The sequence below is a fragment of the Chrysochloris asiatica genome, unplaced genomic scaffold (assembly GCF_000296735.1).
Source record: "Chrysochloris asiatica unplaced genomic scaffold, ChrAsi1.0 scaffold00261, whole genome shotgun sequence".
Classification (NCBI taxonomy): domain Eukaryota; kingdom Metazoa; phylum Chordata; class Mammalia; order Afrosoricida; family Chrysochloridae; genus Chrysochloris; species Chrysochloris asiatica.
The window spans coordinates 247003-268289 of record NW_006408779.1 but is presented as its reverse complement, the minus strand read 5'-3'; the positions used below and the strand labels follow the sequence as shown (position 1 = coordinate 268289).

General features: G+C 43.6%; 1 protein-coding gene across 1 annotated transcript in view; it reads right to left on the bottom strand.

Annotated features, from left to right (window-relative positions):
• Nucleotides 1-243: 243 nt before the first annotated feature.
• The window catches only part of GLT1D1 (glycosyltransferase 1 domain containing 1), a 109027-nt gene continuing 87983 nt past the window's right edge, over nucleotides 244-21287 (bottom strand). The window contains exon 12 of the mRNA XM_006874078.1: nucleotides 244-444. Within this exon, the coding sequence (XP_006874140.1) occupies nucleotides 244-444 (201 nt within the window). The remainder of the gene's footprint in view (nucleotides 445-21287) is intronic.

Genomic DNA, 21287 nt, shown 5'->3' with positions numbered 1-21287 from the left:
AGACACCCCAGGACTGCACCTGCTGACAGCTGACCGTGGTCTCTGTAACGGTGGGAAAATCACCCTAAAGGCAGGGGGTTCATTAACAAGCCTCAGCCACCCCATGGGGTCCCACAGTAGTGATCCAAGTCCCCCCTGTCAGCTGATGGAGTTCCGTCAGCACTGCCGGGTAAGGTAGCCCCGAGGAAACACAGAAGCCCAGGTTTGGGGTGAGCCTGGTGTTGGGGGCACTGAGCCCCTGATTCATGAGGATGGGCGTGGCGGGGGCTGGCCGGCCCGACTCCCGCCCCCCGGAGCCCCCTCCAGTCTCCTGACGAGGCTCTGGTAGGTGAGACGCTCCGCTTGCCAGGAATGGTGTGTCCGCACGTAGTCCCGCCCATTGGCCACAATCTCTCTCTCAAAGGCAGGATCCCGGAGTAGCCTCTTGGCCAGCTGAACAAACTCCTGCAAGGAAGCCAGGGAAGGAGGAGCCGTGAGCATGTGACAAGGAGAGTTTGTAAATGAGTCCTTGCATCTCTGTAACCTCCTGGTCTGCCCCAAATGGATGGTCTTCAATGCCTTTATGAGAGAGATGGGATCAGGGGATAACGCGGCAGAGCAGAGCAAAGATACAGCTCAGACAGACAGGGATGGAGAGATGTAGCAGAAAGACAAACACCAGAGAGATGGGGGGACACAGAACAAGACAGGCTGAGAGTAGAGAGAGACAGAGAGAGATGGGGCAAAGACCAAAACTGAGAGCGGAGAGACAGATGGGAAGAGGGGGAGCGGGACACAATGAACCAGACGGATGGATCTAAGAGGGAGAGAGGGACAAAATATAAAGCGATGGAGAGAGCCAGACAGGGAGAACAAAAATCAGAGGAGAGACTGACAGCAGGAGAAAGACAAAAACCAGAGACCGACGGAGAGATGAAGGCCAGGAGGAGTGAGGGACGTGGAGAGGCAGACAGGATGGGGAGAGCTAGACAGTAACATCAACAGAAAATGCTGTCATCAAGTCTGCTTCCTAAAATTGCCAAACCCTGCCACTTTTACTTCTGACAGTGACTCAGATTTGCATGCCCATTCCCCGCTCCCCGCCCAATAAACTGGGGTGAGAGTTGCCAAGTCTGAATTCGATAACACTGCAACACAGTCCCTCCCGTCCAGGGAGAAGCTTCTGATCACAGGTTCAAGGAATCACTACCAGGCTCCAGAGTGGTATCCCTTTCAGCAATTCCTGAGAGCTCTGACCTTGCTGTGTGGCATCGGGAAAGCCAGCCAGCCTCTCTGCGCCCACGGGCTATGAGGAACTAATGGTCCCCATTTTCCTCGCCTGCATTCTCACAGAGTTTCCAAGACTGTCCCTTTCCTCCCAAGGAGAGGCTGGTGGGTTCAAAGTGCCCACCTTTCTGCCAAACATCTAGGTTAGCAAAGGAGCTCTTAAACTGGGCTTGTTTTAATATCAAAGCCCTTCATAATGAGTAAGAACTGGAGTAACTCTGATCATGAAAGAGAATCAGAGACAAAGGGAACAGCGATTATTGATTATCCCTATGCTATATATGGCTATGAGCCAAGACTATAGGGAGGCCTGGTGGCATGTGGTTGAAGCACTCAGCTGCTAACCAAAAGGTCGGTGGTTCAACCCCAGCTGCTGCTCTGCATGAGAAAGATGAGGCGCTCTGCTCCCATAAAGATTTCAGCCCAGGGCACCCTACTCAGTCCTGTAGGGTGGCTGGGAACTGGAATCGACTGGACAGCAGTAGGTTTGGTTTTTTTTTTGTGGGTTCGGAAAAGCTTAAGAGTGAGGTTCTCCAAGCATTACTGTCCAGTCCTGTCCTTAGGGACCAGAACAGTATCTCTGTCGCAAGGTGATGAGAAGACTGAGTCAGGACAGAGAAAGCCGAGGGCAGAACCCAGAACACACTTCACTAACATTAACATCAGATCCCCCAAGTCCAATGATACCCACGATTCAGACACAGGGTTAGGCGGTTTAAAAAGAAAACGTCCCCGTAATTAAACACTGAATGTTTTTTATAGCCGGCAGTATAAACAGCAGACTTTATATGGTAGAGTAGAATGATATTTTTATGGATTACACACACCCTTTATAGTAAATCGGCTGTTTCTATCATAAAACCATACTCATTCCCATCTCCTACCGGAATAACAATTCTTACGCAAACTGTTCAGGAGGCTTACCACATCTGTGTATTACTTAGTGATAGATTGATGCTTGTCAGATGTCTAAAGAACTCCAGAGGCACACTGGATTGTGCGGTGCTGGAGGTTCGATCCCACCAGGAGCCTGTTTGCTCCTGTTTTTCGCATTGTTGGAGATGCTGGGTTAAGGTGTTGACGGGTTTCCTTTTTGATGCGTGTTTGTAATGCTAGAAATTTTACTCTGAGCACTGCTTTTACTGTCATCAAAATATTTTGGTATGATTCGAAAACTTTTTTCTCTCCATTTTTCACATCTTCAATTGCCCAGTGCTTTTCAAGCAGAGTGTTACTCAGTTTCCATACATCTGGTGCTGTCTCCTTGTTCTTCCTATGGCTGAGTTGGAGTTGTGTACAGTGTCATGATCTGAGATGTTCTGTAGGGTGTCAATGTTTTTAACTTTATGCAGACTGGCTCTAGGGCACAGCATACGGTCTGTGTATGCTGGGGACAAAGCACAAGAGGGCTTCAGAAAGTCCATGGAAAAATGGAATTAAGACATAATGGAATTTTCCCACCAACTCGCTGAAGCCCCCGCGTGTGCCTGCCTAGGCTGCCGTCTTGGGTTGGACCCCATTTTCTCTCTTTAAAACAACTTTGTTCTACGGTGCAGCTGGCACCGCTGAAAACATTTCTATTATACCTTTAACTTGAATATGAATCGCTTTTACAGAAAAAAAGTGGTTTTTCCCACATTCCTCAGTCTATTTCAGACTTGTGGTTAGAAACAGCCAATGTCAGGGAGAGATCGTGCAGCGTGAACAGGGTTACACGCGGTTTTAAACACACAGTACCAGTGCTCTGGTAGCGTAGTGGTTACGAATTGGGCGGTTACGAGATGAGGCTTTTTGCTCCCATAAAGATTTACAGCCTCAGAAACCCTGTACAGGGTCGCTGTGAATCTGAACCGACTCCACGACACATAACCACCACCACCAGTGACTAAGGTACACGAAATGTTTTTGTTGTCATATTGGTTAGAACTCATAACGACCTTCTTTAGGATTTCCGAGGCTGCAGCTTGTGGGCTTGAACTGCTGACCTTGTACGTTGAAGTCCAGTGCTTATACTACAGCACCACCGCCTTCCCACAGATACACCATTAGACAACTCTCACTGAATGTTTTTAATACTTGATTTGTTAACGAGGTCAACTCTTGCAACAGGCGGCCAACCAAGATCCTGCCCCCTGCCAACTGTATAAGCCTCATCCCATCAGAAACACCCCCACATACGCCTCCAACTGCGGCTCTGGCCTCTCTCAGCCTCTGGGTTCCACACAGCATGTTGTCAGGAGCTTCTTGACACTTACTTCTAGTTTGCAAAATGACTTTCTGTGATGAAGAAAGCTCTTTGGTTACACTTTAAACAGAATTGTAAATCCTTTCCTGCAGCAGTACTTGGAGTCAGCACCAAGACCTAGAAGACAGCTCCCTCCAGTGTCACCTTGAGACATGAGCCCCAGCCAAGTCATCGTGCGCTCCTTTTCCGGCAGACTTGTGGGAACCACTGGGGTGAGTACCTCTTGGAGTGCAGGCCTCCACTTGCTCTCTGAGGCTGCCTTATTATTATTGCCTTCATGTTTATAATGTTATCAGGACTGCATGTGTTTGCCCTTTTCTCCATTTTGGTTTTGGGTTAATTGTAGAGGAAGACTTTCCTTATAAAATGTTGAGGGCCAGCCACTATATGCTATTAAACTTTAGGGCGAGTGATGATGACCCATCAGGAGGACTAGGCTCCCCCCCACCCAGCCCCCCTGCTGCACATGACCGTGCATCTGAAAAGTTAGCACACCTCTCCAACCCCATGGATCCCCCATAGGAAGTACTCCCACCCCAAGGAAACAGAGTAGCCTGGTTATTTATGAACCTGGACACCAGCAGAGGAAACTATCTTTAGGGTTTCCTACTTAGAAATTCAGATTCAAACTTGAGATCTGGGGTGCTACAGAATCAGAAATCCTTTGGATTTGTCCTAAATAACACAGGGCAGTGTTTTGACTACATCTGGTGTGCATGTTCAGTGTTCAGTCTACCAGGGAAATGGGTAGCATCAAATCCAACAACAGAGAAGACCCACCAGGAGCTCTCACATAATTTATAAGTAAACACGAAGGTCCTGCCATTTGTTTCATTTTCAGTAAATGGCATCATCAGGAGAAAGATGAGGCTTTCTGCTCCTGTAAAGATTTACAGCCTCAGAAACCTGTATATATATATAGGGTTGCTATGAGTCAGAAGCGACTCCACGGCACATCTCCACCACCACCAAGTAAAGATAGCCCAGAAAATATGTGGCTTCTTCACGGGACTACTGACCTTTCCAAATTAACTTTTCTGGGCAATCAATTAGCACAAAAGGGTTCCAGAATTAAACCAAGTAGAATTTAGAGTTTCACTGGTACCACCGACTTCTGAAGGCAATCCAGAAAATAAAGTTGCCAGTTTATAATATACTGTTTCAAAACTAGTTAACAAAACAAGGACTGTTTCTAATACTGCCACCGGCTTTCCCCTCAGCGCCTCCAGCCGCACTGGTAGCTCCCCTGCTTTCTCGTAGCTCTTCTTCCTTCATAGAATGTCCGTCCCCACCCCACCCCCATTTTAGTATGGATATCTTTTCATAACCTTTTATAATAATGGTCTTATGCAATATTTGTCCTTTTGTGACTAATTTCATTCAGCATAATGTCCTCAAGGTTCAGCCATATTATCTGGTGGCTTGCAGCTTCCTTGTTATTCATTTTTTTCTTCTTCTTAAATGTTTTATTGTGAATTATGTGATAGTTTACATGGGAGAACATTAGTTTTACATTCATTCTATCGTATATCGTCTCATTGCCATGGTTACAATCCCCTCCATGCAATCCTTCCCCCGTGCCCCCCAGGTCTTCAGCACACAGTCGCTCTCCCTCTCTGGATCTAAAGTCTCCAGCTGCTCCATCTCTCCACGTCATCATCTCTGGCTCCATTTCAGGCATCACTGCTTCTCTGGGTAGGGTCCCGCTCTCTGCTCTTCTCCCTTGATGGTCCTAGGGACCGCCGCTCCCAGACTGAAATTAAGTTTCCATGTATTCGACTGTATTTCCTTAGTCTTCCTATTGTTGATTTCTAATTGTATAGCATTGTTGTCTGAGAAGGTGCTGATTGTGCTGTTTAGGTCCTCTGTAGCTTTGTCAGGTTGCTTTCCGGCTGGTCTGTCCTTTTTCGAATGTGGTATATTAAAATCTCCCACTATTATTGTAGATTTGTCTATTTTTTTCTTCAAATCTATTACAGTTTGCTTTATATATTTTGGAGCTCTTTCATTGGGAATATAGATATTTATTTGGTTACGTTACCATTTTCATTTGACCCTTTAATCATGAGATAATGCCCATATTAAAGGAGCTCTGGTAGCGTAGTGGTTACGAATCGGGCTGCGAACCTTAAGGTCAGCGGTTCGAAACTACCAGCCGCTCTGCGGGAGAAAGATGAGGCTTTCTACTCCCGTAAGGATTTACACCCTCGGAAACCCTGTACAGGGTCGCTATGGGTCGGAACCGACTCGACGGCACATAACAACAACAATAACAATGCCCATATTATTTATTATGCTGGTTTTGCCTTAAAGTTTATCAGAGATTAGTATTGCCACTCCTGCTCATTTTTTTATTTCAATTAGCTTGGTATATTATTTTTCATCCTTTAACTTTTAGTCTACTTCTGTCTTCGTGTGTAAGGTCTTATTTTCTTTTCCATTCTGCCACTTTCCTTTTCTTAACTGGTGCATTTAGTGCATTTAATCCATTGACATTTAGTGTAATTATCAATAGGTATGAATCAATTACTGTCATTATGTTTTTTTTGTGTGTGTGGTGCTGGTAATTTTTATTCTGCATGCCTTCCTCTGCTGAGTTCATGTTTTTGGTGTTCTTTCTTGTCAGTTTCTTCATAGTTTTAATGTTTCCATGTTCCTCTTGAATTTTCATTTTCTTGGTATGTTGTGAAGTATTAATTTTCTTTGAGGTTACCTTTATATTCTATTAACTTTTTCCTCCATTTAAAACAGTCTATTTTATCCTGTAATCTACCTGACCTCCTTACTACCTGGATCGCTGTTCCTATGTGTTTACCTTCTTTCACACTGTAATTGTTTTGATCATAGACTGACCTCCCAGATCCTCTGAATTCACTCTTACAGTTTTGTTCTGTTGTCAACTCTTCCATTTGTCGGTTGAGTTCCGGCAGTTGCTGCCACGTATGTCAATCTCTGGTTGTTGTCTGTTCTTGTTGGTTCTCAGTCCATAGACATCCCTTTGGGATACTTTGTAGCGCAGGATTGGTTGGCTTTGACAAAATCCCTTAGCTTCTGTGTATCCTGGAATGTTTTGATTACACCGTCCTATTTGATTGACAGCTTTGCTGGGTAGACAATTCTTGGCTGGCATAATACCTCTGTCTTGAACACCATTTTGTTCTAGACAGGGAAAGTACAATCTGTAAACCAATTCCTGAAACAACTTTTCAAATTTCATCTACCAGAGGAAAGAAATATCACCCTTTACCTGAAATGTCTTTTAAAGTTAAACCACTGGAGACAGAAAATAAATATTTTAAAGTTAAACCACTGGAGACAGCAAATAAATATTCTAAGGTAACTTTTCCCCATGGGTCAAAGCAGAAGATACATAAATATTTCTTTCTGAAATTTTCAGAATTTTAATGAACTAGGACTTGCTGGTTTATACCAACCCATGCAAAGGCTGTTAGGACCAGGGAAAGCTGGCAAACCTATGAGTCAGAGGGCTTTTGCCAGGAATGCTTGTTGTTAAGGGCCTTCGAGTCGGTTCTGACTCACAGTGACCTTGTTTAGGGTTTACAAGGAGCGGCTGGTCAATTTGAACCGCCGACCTTTTGGTCCAGTGCATTATCCCGCAGCACCACACCAGGAACGTTGCTGCCTCCTGAGCCCTAAGAGGAATGCTGGGGCCCTTTTAAATGCCACTGAACAGGCCTTTCCCTGCAGACCTGGGATGGAATGATTTGTAATGATTGGGACAATTCGCTAGAGTTTATGCAGAGCATTCTAGATTAAGTTTAGAAGATAGCTGGACAAGCGTTTTGGAACTAGTTGCAAAGCAGAGACTCAATTGGGAACTTGTTACTATTGAGAGTTAACAGAATTGGCCTTTAAACTTGCTCAAATTTAATAGCAGAACAAAGCAAGGTCATGAATTAAAGGCTAAAACAAAATGAGACAAATTAATGGCTTGGCCACTGCAACAGCTACAGAACTCCCTGATGACAATAATCCAAAGAAAGTATACTTTTATTACAAGAATCCAGGCCACTGGGAAATCAAATATTTACATTTGAAAATGCACAAGGATGTTCCCGCAACCAAACCTGTGTGACGTCAGGGCTCCAGGGAACAAACGGAGGTTTCTCCTGTAGTAAATCTGGATCCTTGGGGTGAAATTGTTTTAACTGTTTATTAAAAATGTATAGAGTTCTCCATTAACCCCAGAGCTACTCGATCTGCAGCGAACCCCAAACCTTTACAAAAGCCTCTACCCCGGGATACGTAAGTGCCAACAGTTATGACTAGGCCTTCCTGAAGCTGCTAACTTTCTTCTTAGACCCAGTACTTCTGTCATGCTGTTAGGGAGAGACCTCTCGGACTGACCGGAACTGCCACTGGCACTTTAATGACAAAGATGAAGTCTGAACAAGCCAACCCCCAAATAGGGAATAATGACTCAAGAGACCAGTGCTGAGGACACTGTCCCAGCTCAACACTCGACTTGACGGGAGTCACCCGCTGTAGATGACTAAGCCTTCCGTTTGAAAGGGGCTCTTCCTCCGTCCCAGATGCTACATAAAGCTAACAAGGCCTGTGATGGAGGCAGTGTCATCTGCTGAACCAACTGGGGTTCCAGGTGATGCTTCCAAACCCCTACAAAAAATCTCAACAGTGTCCTTTAAGATAAGAAGCTAATGGGGCCACCCCATTGTTGTGATTATTTCATGGGGTCAGTTACGACTCATAGCGAGTACCACTACAAGAGCAGAACACCATCTTTTCTCCCATGGAGTGGCTGGTGGCCTCAAGCTACCGACCTTGTGGTTCGCAGTTCAGTATTTATCATCAAAGTCACTGCGCTCCCACAGACATAATGCAAGAATTTTTGTCCAAAGACCTTACAATTCCCTTACTAGGCCTTGTATCAGGAGCCCTGGAAGTGTACTGCTTACAAGTCAGGCTGCTAACCTGAAACAGTTTGAAGCTCCCAGCTGCTCTGCGGAAGAAAGATGAGGTTTTCTGCTCCCATAAAGATTTACAGCCTCGGAAACCCTACGCAGGGATGCTAGGAATTGGCACCCAACTCCATGGCACATAGCCGCCGCCACCCCCCAGACCCTGTATACCCTCGTCCACATCTTTCACCGTGATAGACCTCTGTGTTGCCTTTCTAAGCATTCCCTTGCATTCATGCAGTTGTTGTTAAGTGCCGTCAAGTTGGTCTGTACAGGGTTTCCGAGGCTGTAAATCTTTATGGGAGTAGAAAGCCTCATCTTTCTTCCGTGAAGCAGCTGGTAGTTTCGAACTGCAGCCCAATTCATAACCACTATGCTATCAGAGCTGTCTGATTTGCCTTTTCTTAGGAAGGCCAACAATTTTCCCAGAAAGTGATGCTTCAGAGAGCCACCCGACCCCCTACTTAGTTTCCCACGTTACGTGTAAACTCACAAGCACTCCAGTTCATTCCTAGCTCCCTGCTTTTCAGTAGGTGGAGGACCTGTTCATCGATTCTTTCTCTAAAGAAGCATTCTACAAGATGGAAAAACAAGTATCCAAAGATCAATTTACAGATTGCACTCAACTTGTGGATAAATACCTAGGACAGCTCATCTGTGCCCAAGGTAGTTCCATAACCCTGAGAGAACAGAGCTCCCCCAGAAAGCAAAAGAAAACCAACCTCCAAGCTTCCTTGATCTTACTGGATCCTCAGTTTTTCCTTGCTGACTCAGCCTGAACCAAATTCAGTTCCACTCTCTCTAAAGAGCAAAGGGCACCTTAACCTCGACTCTAGCTTTCACGGAGTCCTGGGGTGGTGCTGTACCTTAAGTGCAGGACCTCAAGGTCGATGGTTCAAACTCACCAGCTGCTCCTTGGAACCCTTTACTGGCCTCACGGAGTCAGGGCAGACCTGATGGCACTCAACAACAACAACAACATTAGGTTTACTAGCTCAAAAGCACAGTAGTCAGAACAGTTTGACCAGTTAGGAGAGAGGATCCTCTCACAGCTAAACATGTGGAATGTACTATAGATGCTGCTGTGGTTCTGTGCCGTCAAGTCTGTCCCGACTCACAGGAACCCTGTGATGAAACAGAAGGAAACACTGCCCAGTCTTACACCATCCTCACAATTGTTGCTATGCTTGAGTCTGACACGTTACTGCAGCCACTGGTCAAATCCATCTCATTGGGGTTCTTCCTCGTTTCCGCTAACCCTCCAAGCATGATGTGCTTCTCCAGGGACTGGTCCCTCTTGATAGTATGTCTGAAGTATGAGAGTCTCACCATTCTGGCTTCTTCCAATACAAATGATTTGTTTATTCTTCTAGAAGTCCATGATACTTTTCTTATTTGTCTCAAACACAGTTAACTGCAGATGTCATCACTGTAAATTCCTTAGATGGTCACGGTCCACAGGCTCTCTGTAGTTTGCTAAATGTGCCCAACATTTGCCTGCCAACAGACATACCTCCCATGAAGCCATTCTTTGACTGCAACAAACATTGGACTCCACAGTAGAACTCACATCCTGCCACTCTTTCCATCTGAGAAGAAGGTGTCCAAACGATGACTCAGCAATTAGTGATGCCTCATAAAGATGTCAGAGGAGCCCCCTTAAAAGCTCAGATCTGAACTGACTTGCTGATGTTTTTGGAGCTGCATCCCTGTAATCTGTATCAATTCGCATCTGAAGTCACCTCAGCTCAAAAGGCTGAACTGGTGGCCTTAACTGAAGCCCGCACAACTTCAACAGGGACATCTGTGAACGTTTTCACAGATCCTCATGATGCATGTGGACTATGCCATGATTTTAGAATGCTTTGAAAGCAGAGAAGGCTTCTTTCTGTCCAACATGGAACCTTAATAACACAGTTGCTAGATGCATTGTCACGCCCTCCTGAAATTGCAGCCGTAAGTTTCAGCACAACAGCATGAAGAATGTTCCCTAAACCGAGGAAGTCCAGGGAAATCATGTAATGACACAGCTAATAAAGGGGTTGCCGCTCACACCATCGGCCTCATAAAGCCGTACTTGTCATCTTTGTACCCACAACCCTGAGCGCCACACGGCTACAGAAGCACTTTTGTTCAGCAATAGGCAGATTCTTTTGATAAAAGATCAAAACAGAAGCCTGAGCTGTCATAAAGACCCAAGAACAAAATTTTGGATTGTATGTACCTAATAATAAAATGTTACCAGAGTACTTACAATACCACTTAATTAGAACCTATTATGAACAGTACAACTTTTAAGAGAGATAGGAAATGTTTAGTATTTTAAAAAATTACTGGTGGGAGTATCTCAAGACACTGTGGTGTTAGATGCCACTGAGTCGGTACCGACTCATAGCATCTGTATGAGACGAAAAGCAACAATGCTCAGTCCTGGGCCAACCTCACAACTGTTGCTGTACTTGAGCCTATGGCTGCTGGCATTGTGCCAATCCATCTCCTTCGGGGCATCATCCTTGTTTTCTGTGATCTATCACTTCACTAAGCATGATGTCCTTCGCCATGGACTGGTCCCTCTTAATAACAAGTCTGAAGTATGAGAGACAAAATCTGGCCATCCTGGTTTCTAATGGGCATTCTGATTGTACTTCTTCCTAAACAACTTGTTCATTATATTGGCAGTCTCTGGTACTTTCGATATTCTCCTCCAACAACGTAACTCAAATGCAGCAATTCTTCTACAGTCTTCCTCATTCACTGTCCAGCTTTCGCATGCATATGAGGTTACTGAAAATACCATGGCTTGGGTCAGATGCACCTTAGTCCTCAAGCTGACATCTTTGCTCTTGAACACTTCAAAGCGGTCTTGTGCAGCAGATTTGCCTAATCCAATTCGTCATTTGCTTTCTTGACTGCTGATTATATGATTGTTGATGGTTGGTTAATCCAAGCAAAATTAAGTCTTGGACAACTTCAGTCTTTTCTGCATTCATAAGAATATTGTTTATTGGTTCAGTGTTGACAATTTTGGTTTTCTTTACATTGAAATGCAACCAATACTGAAGACTATGGTCTTTGATCTTCATCAGTATTTTAAGTCCTCTTCATTTTCAGCAAGCAAGGTGGTATTATTATCTGCATTATCTCAGGTTGTTAATGAGTCTTCCTCCAATCCTGATGCCACATTTTTCTTCACATAACCCAGATTCTTGGATTACTTGCTCAGCATAGAGATTGAGTAAGTATGGTTAAAGAATACAACCCTGGTGCACACCTTTCCTAATTTTAAACCATTCAGTGTCCTCTTGACCTTTTCTATGTACAGGTTCCTCATGGACACAATTAAGTGTTCTGTCATACTCCCCCTCCATAATGCTGTCCATAGCTTGTCATGTTCCACACAATCAAGGCCTTTACATAGTCAGTAAAGCACAGGTAAATGTGTGGGTTTTCTGTGAGTCTCTGCTTTCAGCCTCATTCCACGTCCTCGTCTGAATCCAGCTTGTACCTCTGGCATTTCCCTGTCAATGTTGTTGCAGCTGTCTTTGAATCATCTTTAGCAACATTTTATTTGCATGGGATACTGATGATATTGTCTGATGATTTCCTTATTTTGTTGGGTCCCCTCTCTTTGGAATGGGTACAAATATGGATCTCTCTCAATTGGTAGACCAGGTAGCTATCTTCCAAATTTCTTGATATAGATGAGTAAGTGCCTCCAGTATTGCATCAGTTTGTTGAAAGATTTAAATTTGCATTCCATGTATTCCTGATGCCTTATTCATTGCCAGGGCCTTCAGTGCACCTTGGACTTCTTCCTTCAGTATCCTAGCTCTTGATCATATGCCACCTCTTGAAATGGTAGAACATCAACCATTTGTTTTTGGTACAGTGACTCTGTGTATTCCATCTTCTTTTGATACTTTCCGCATCATTCAATATTTTACCCATAGAATCCTTCAATATTTCAAGTCTAGCCTCAAATGTTTTTCTTCAGTTGCCTCAACTGGAGAAGTACTGAGCGTGTTCTTCCCTTTTGGTTTTCTCACGCCAAGTCTTTGTACAGTTTGTTATAATACTTGACTTTGTTTTCACAAGCTGCCCTTTGAAATTTTCTGTTCAACTCATTTACCTCCTCGCTTCTTCCATTTGCTTTAGCATCTCTGCACTAGAAGCAAGTTTCAGAGTCTCTTCTAACTTCCATTTTGGAATTTTCCCTCTTTCTTGTCTTCTGAATGACCTTTTGTTTTCTTACTGTATGATATTCTTGATGTCTTCTCAGATCTCTTCTGGTCTTTAGTCTTTAGTGTCTAATGCATCAAATGTGTTCTTGAGATGATCTCTAAATTCAGGTGGGACATACTCAAGATCGTATTTTGGCTCTCACGGTCTTGTTTTCATTTTCTTCAGTTCAGCCTGAACTTGCATATGAACAGTTGATGGTCTGTTCCACAGTCTGCCCTATCCTTGTTTTGGTTGATGATATGGAGCTTTTTCACTATCTCTTCCCACAGATGTTGTCAGTTTGATTTCTGTGTATTCCATCTGCTGAGGTCCATGTGTGTAGTTGTGTTTTATGTTGTTGAAAAATGTATCTGCAGTGAAGAAGTCATTGGTCTTATAAGTTTCTATCACTAAGGTTATATTTTCCAATGACTGTAATTACATGTGATATTAATGATAATGTCGGGTGATTTCTGCATTCCGTTGGGTCCCCTTTCTGTGGAATGGGCACAAAACATGGATCTCTTCCAATTAGTAGGTCTGACAGCTGTCTTCCAAATGTCTGGGCATAGATGGTGGTGATGGTGGTGTGCCAGAGAGTCGGTTTCGACTCATAGCGAGGCACAGACGAGTGAGTGTAAATCAAAGGGCTGCATGTAGTACTCCTTCCTGATATGAGGGGCTTCAGAAAGTTTGTGGGGAAATGCTGCTCTTCTTTTTATTTGTTGAAGTCCCTGCACTTATGCTGCTAAACATAAAAGCATTAAACCTTGGATGTGTTTGTTTCAATTAAAATAGGGCAATCAATGCTATTTGGACATTCCAGAAGTTAAAATCCCACACTGACCAAGGAGCAATCATGGAGCAAGCCGACACCTGGGCAGATGCTTCTAGGCCCACGACTTCTGCACCAGGCTTTCACCTCCCATAGGAAGCCAGGGCAGTCTAGTGACAAGTGTTCCGTGTAATACTTAGACTCTATGGGAATGTCAGATTAATTACTTCTTGTTTACCACCACCTTTTGGACAAGTTTATTTCTGCAGTTTGTTTAATAATGATTAGTAAGAATCGCTATTGATGTATTCGCTACTTTCTTCATTCTTTCGTTCCTATGAATCGATTCCAACTCATAGAGACCCTTTTTTATGGGGTTTCCCAGGAGGAGCTGATGGGCTTAAACAGCTGACCTTGCAGTCACCTTGTAGCACCACATCAGGAGTTCTAAGATGGTTATCTAAAGTAAGATTTCCTTATATTTGTCTACCAACATAAGTAAACATAAAGACCAATACTGCTGCTATTTGCATAGTTTCCATTGTTATACCTTTAATCGCATGCAAAAATTTCCTTTTTTATAGATTAATTTGCTCTTCCAATATCTAATGGTAGTCCTGTTCCCAAACCATCAGCAAACCTCAACCTGACTTTTGAATGAGCTGTATGTGTTAAACTACAAGTTTCCCCAAGTGCCCCATTTCAACTTAACCACAATGATTTTAACTAAAGTCGACTGTTTCAGCCTTAACACATTCTGTTACCAGCTGCTCCTTGGAAACCTTTTTAGGGTCCTATGAGTCAGAACATAACCATATAACAACAGCGTCACTACAATATTTGAAACTGGTTTGAAGAGTGGGACTGATACCCCGTCCCACGTATAAAGTCTCTTATTTACTATAAAGATGTGTCAGATACTGCCTACAAGTTGCTTGAGTGTAAAAATAGTCATTATATAGCACAACTTCTTCTGAAATGTGTGTTGGGGGTGGGGGGGAACAAACCAAATACGATTTGGATACCTGTCTATCTGTAGCAAGTCCCTGAGAACAAACTACCCTAACCAGCCCTTTCTCAAACAGCTAAACTGGAAGTCTTGTGATTTGTGCCCAGGGGGGATATACATTCATGGGGAGAGGATCCCATTAGTCTAGTAAATCACAGACTCTAATGGAATCCTGGTATGGAGTTGTCGGAGAAACACCAGACTGCTGACCAGAAGGACCAGCCATTCCTTGGGAACTCTATATAGGGTCACGGTGAGTCAGAACCGACTCAATGGCACCTGACAACAACACTAAGAAGCGTAGGTGCCTGGACCTTACTGTGTATCAGTGGTGGGCTGGCAGTTGGTCAGTACACTCTAGGACAATTTATTGTTGTTGTGTGCCATCAAGTGGGTTCCGACTCATAGCACAACTAGGACTTGCTGTAAATATCCATGGCCATATGAAATTCTGGTAGTCTCAGCATTTCAAGCCAGATGAAATGATCTACTCACGACCTCCGGGAATACTATTATTGCTAAGTGCTAGCAAATTAGCTTCGCCTCATAGTGTCCCTCTATAGGGATTCCAGGGAAAGGCTGGTGGGTTTGAAACACTGAGCTTGCGGTTAGCAGTTTGATGCTTATTTTACAGCACCTCACCAGGACTCCCAGAGATACTATAACCCTATCTGAAAACACAACACACCTGGTTTAGGTTACAGCTTCCTCCAAAATTTATCTTGGCTTTATGAGATTGCTAGCTTAAAAGGCCTACTTGTACCATGTCTGTGGAAACAGCACGTTGTAATAACATAGCCAAGTTGACAGAAGAATAGGACACTTTAAACTCCCTGCCAAGGTCGTATTAGATAAGAGAATTGTTGCATTTCCTTGTAGCACATCAAGGAGGAATCTGATCTAACAAACATCACATGTCAAGTAGCACAAAGCATTTAGAAAGTGTACTAACAAGCTTCCTGGTTACATCCACATCCACAACGCTGAAAGATCATCGCGTCCTTTTAATCTCTCACTGGTGACGTCCGATAGTCCACACTGGACTGTCACTCTCCTTAAATGTTCCTGTTACATCACCACCCAACGGTGCCACAGCCTTCCACCCCACTCATGAGGACTGTATCATAGACAAAGACTGTGGACATGTAAGTCCACTCATCACTTAGGGACTGTGGTCAGTCTCTCTCAGTGCTCCTGCCCATCTCGGCTGGCTCTACTAAAGTCTCCGTAATTCACACCATCGAAACTGACTCTTTAATAATAAGGAGCCATGGTGGCACTGGGGATTAGGTACTGGGGTGTCAACACAAAGTCTGCAGTTCAAACCCACCAGCTGCTCTTCAAAAGAAGCTCCCATAAAGATTCACGTCTCAGAAACCCTACAGTGAAAACAAGTGTGATCCCTCTCTGCGGCTCCTCTAACAATGCCCGAGGCTTGAGCACTCCAGCAGTACCGGGGGTCTTAGAGTTTTGTACCAGGGGTCTTAGAGGCTTGAAAACAACTAACAGTCATCTGTCATTCCCACATCACCGCACAGGACTTAATCCTTCGTGAATAATCAGAACCCAGGAAGATGGACCTGAAAACCAACCCTCTCTAGTTATGACTCACTGAAGCAAGGTAAAAATAGAGTCCACGCAACGGAAGAAGGACTCTTAACTGTGATCATCAAATTCTCAAAAGGGATTCTGGACCAAAAGAGGAAGAGCATTTTAAAACTAAGGCTTCTCAATGCAACTGCGACTTCTAGCTGAGGCCTGTGCCAAATCTCTCCTCCTAGTCCCTTTCCTTCTGCGTCTTTCAACCAACTTGGTTCCTCCACTAACTTGGTTCCTCCACTAACACAGACTGACACTCTGTAAACATTTCCATCACACCTTGAACCTGAACACAAATTGCTTCCACACAATATTACCAAGTTTATTTCAGATTTCTAGTTGGGAACAGTTGATGGTAAGTGGAGACCATTCCGCATGTGATTTTCATGAGTAAGCTGTATTCTTAGACACCCCTAACTCTGTGTGTTGCATTTTTCTAACAATATACATAGTTCTAGGTATAGAGGTTTTTGCTTCTTTTTACACACTCCAAGAAACGTAAAGGCAGCCACCTCCTGATAGATCAACTCTTGCAAAAGGTACTCAACGAAGATCCTGTTACCTACAACCTTCTAAACCTAATCCAGTTAAATGCATCCCTAACTACAGGCTGGGTCTTTCATCAATTTTACTCATTCTCTGTCCACCTTACCCTTGGAACACTCTGTCCAGAGCTTTGGGGTCTAGCTTTCCCTGTTTCTTGGTCTCCTGAAGTGCTCTGTCCGGAGCTTCAGGGCCTATGTTTACCTTTCTCGGTCCCTCGGAACCCTCTGTCCAGAGCTTCGGAGTCTTTGTTTTTCCTGGTTTTCAAAACACCTTTCTGTCCTTAATACAACTAACTCTGTTTCAACTTTACACAGAATTGTCAAACTTTCTCCACTTCAGATAATGTTGGCCAACCGCCTCCTCAGCTCCACAAAGAGAATGTGACCGACTCTGAGGTGGTGGCTGGAGATGTTGGACTCTGGCCGGCCCCCACTCCGTGAATCCAGTAGGGGCAGACCACCAGCTGTATGGGCCCAGGAGCACACCAGGTCCACACCAGTGAAGGGCCACCAGAGACAGTTCTCTCTTGCCTGGCCCCAGAACACACCCTGTAGACTCCCACCAGGAAACTGGAGCAACCTCCCGTAGATGCACGCCAAGTAACCAGAGCTCCCCAGTCACGCACACGCTCACACGGGGTGCACCCCGCAGGCGGAGCAGCCTATGTACAGATCATGGGCCAAACATCTGCGCACACACGCACAGTATATACCAAACACCCACTTCCTACATGGACCGTGAGTATGCTAGAACCACATGCCCACTGCCTCTATAGACGGGCACACACATCTGTACACACCGTGTGCCACACACCCTGTACCACCACAGTCGGGTACAAGTACACACGGATCACACGCCGGGTACCCCCACTCCTGCCAGCAGCCGCCCCACCCCCTACATTGCACCCAGGATATGTCAAAACCATCACTCAGAGTGAAACCAATCAAAACATAAACATCAAAAAATACCCAACCCAACTCTACTGCCATCGAATCGAATCCTAGTCCCAGCGACCCTACATAAGGTATCTGAGGCTGGCAATCTTGATGAGACCAGAAAGCCTCATCTTTCTCCCACGGAGCACTAGTGGATTTCAATGGCTTAGCAGCCTGACGTGTAACCACTACACCACCAGGGCTCCTACAAATACAGCGTTCATGCCCACAAGCCACTCCTCGGAAACCCTACAGGGTCACAACAAGTCGGAACCAACTCAAGGCCACTCAACAACAAACAATGTATATATACAGAGAGAGACACAGTCTTCGTGTGGTGCTGAATGACGAGCACTACACTGCTAACCACATGATCGGCAGTTCAAACCCACCAGATGCTCCTCAGAAACCCTATACAGGTTGCTATGATTCTGAGCCATATTGAGGGCACTTATCAACTTTCTGTTTCAATGGAAAAACTGGAAAGGAATTTTAAAGACAGAAAGAGCCCCCAAGCAATCAAGGACACCGTAAATAAAGCTAAGAGAAACACATCGGGTGTTAAGTGCCATCCAATCGGTTCCAATTCACAGCGACCCTGTATAGGGTTTCCAAGGAGAGTGGGTTTGAAACGCTGACCTTGCGGATTAGCAGTCCAGTGCTGATCCTACAACACATCACCAGTCAATACCCTCAGAGAATTCAGAAAATCAACACGAGCAAACTGAACAAACCAATACACCGTGAGAAACCATACAAAACCAATACACCGTGAGAAACCATACAAAACCAATACACAGTGAGAAACCATACAAAACGGCCAAGAGGAATCCAGAAGGTTCATGCTAAAATGTTGGAGATGAGGAACACGTTAGAAGGACAAAAGAGAAATAAAATTCAATCGATAAAAAACTGGATCAATGAATTAAAGGGCAAATCCACTGATACCAATTTATATGAGGAGAAATCAGAAAAACAGTAATAGTAAAGAAAACAATGAAGAGAGTTAACAGTTATGTAGAACACTGAAAAGAGGAAAAAATTATGTGTGTACAACATTCCACAAGAGGAAGAGGGGAAAAAACAAACAGAATTGTCAAAGGTTTGCTGGTAGAAAACTGCCTTAATAGCAACAAAGATGAAACACCACCTGTCCAGGAAGCACAATAAACCCCACAGGGGAGTGCACACAAGAATGCCACCAGGACAGCCTTTCTAAAACCAAAAGCAAGGAAAGAATCCTGAAAGCAGTTTGAGAAAACCAAAATTACCTACAAAGGAGAACCAGTAAGACTAAGCTCTCTGATTTCCTGGCAGAAACCGTGCTGACAAGAGGGTAATGGAAAGGCATATATAAAACACTGAAAGAAAAAATATGTCAACCAAGATTCACATCCAGCAACACAGTCTGTCAAAATAGGAAGGCGAAGTTAGAACATTTCAAGTTAAACAAAAAGTAAGGGATTCTGATCAAACCAGACCAACCTTACAAGAAATACCAAAATGAGTCCTTTGGGAAAAGAATCAACAACACTGTTGACATTAATCAACAATATCAAATTAACACACAGAAAAACTGCACCTGGAAAACAACCCAGAGTTTTCAATAAAAAACCTACAAGGCTGAAAGCAGGGAGCCAGAAACACAAATCTTTAAATAATGACAACTTTTGATACAAAAAGAGGGAATAAATGGTTCATTACAGAACTTCTATCCATGCAGGATGTTAAGGGGACACATCAAGATGGAACAGAACAGACTGCCTAGATCATAGGAAAATAAAAGCAAATTTCAGAGTAACCACAAAGAAAATTAATAAACCTCAGCAAAATTAAAACCATAAAATCTCAGTAAACACAAAATGAACAGCAATGAAGAGAATAACAATCCATTAACAAAAACAACTCAGCGGAGAAAAGCATATAGCACAAAGATACCATCATCAGCACCACACACAAGCACCACAACAAAAAAACAGCAGTAAATTCACACCTATCGATAGTCACTACTGAGTATAAACAGAATAAACGCTCCATCAAGACACAGAGTGGCAGAATAGATTTTTAAAAAATAGATCAATATGCTGTCTGCAAGAGTCAGAACTTCGACACAAGGATAAAATGAGCTAAAAATCAAAGGGCGGAAAAAATAAATCAAGCAAACAGCACTCAAAAAAGAGCAGGAATGTTGATATAACAGACTTCCAGACAAAAATAAGGGTAAGAGACAAGGAAGGACATTACGTAATCCCTTAAGGGGTCAATCCAGCTAGAAGGCATGGTCATGATTAACATGAGGGAATGCCAAAAAATTCATGGAATGCTGGAATTAAAAGATAATGACATTTTTCACTGAACTTTCTTTACCTCCCTTGTATCTACGCAACCAATGAAGAACTCCAAAAAGATAAATCGAACATTAACAGAGCTGAAACGAGAAACAGACAACTGAACAATAAGGAGAGTGACATGTCACTTTTGGCGAAAGACAGAGTAACTGAAAAGAAACTCAACAAGATGCAGAAGATCTAAACAACACAATCAACCAACGTGACCTTATAAACATATACACAGACCATGCCACCCCACAAAACCGCAATAGACATTTCTTTTCCAGCTTACACGGGGTCAGTCTCCAGGGACCATAAGTGAGGCCGCAAAGCATGCCTCAATCATTTTAAGAACCAGGAAACAACATAGAGCATTGTCTCGGATCACAGCACTTAAAAGTAAAAATCAGTAACAGGAAGAAGAGGAGTAAAGCCAAGTAACTGGAAACGGACTAACACCCTGCTGAAAAACGACTGGGTAACTGAAGAGATTTAAAGTGAAATAAGAAAAGTTCTAGTATCAAATGAGACTGTAAACACAACATACCAATACCTTTGGGACTCAGAGGTCAATTTATAGCCATAAAGAAGTATACCAAGGCTTCCCTGACCGGACAGTTGTCTGGCTGTTACATAGCCTCCCTTTTGCTTTTGGAGGACTCTCTGTCTCCCTATAGTACACAGGAAGAGTCAGCAACCACTGCCAAAAAGCCAAGCTGCAATCACACCTTATAAAATACCAAAACCCAGGCAAGAACCAATAACAACAGACATATACCAGGGAAATAGACAACAACTGTGAAAGTCACTCTGAGTTAAGCAATAAGAAGAGGGAAAAGGGAAGACCACATCCTGATCACATCTCCCTGGAAACAATCATAAAGTATTAAAAAGCACCAAAATACATACTCACTTAAGTATTAGGGCCACAGATAAACAGCAAACATGCCCAAGAAGCAAAAACAGATGACCATATCAGCACATGTCCAGAAAAAAAATAAAGTATCTGAGACAAATGACCTAGAAGTAGACCTGGAAGCCATTATGGAAGGAGGGCAGGCCTTGGAAATGCCTGAGAAAGAATTTACAAAAATGATGATGATCAATGTTTCAAAACACTCTCCAATGGAGTTGAGAAAAATAAGGAAGAAGTCAGGAAAGTGCTACAAGAGCAATCAGACAAGATAGATACAGCATTGGAAACAATTCAAAACCTACAGAGAGAGGTCCAAACAATCGATAACAAAATGGCAGAAATAGAAAACACTCTGGAAGGGCAGAGGAATAGAAGAGATGAGATGGAAGGAAGAATCAGCGAGCTGGAAGACAGGTCTTTCAATACCACTAGGATAGAAGAACAAACACAAAAAAGGATAAAAAATTCTGAAGATGGTATAAGATTTATGCTGGACAACATGAAG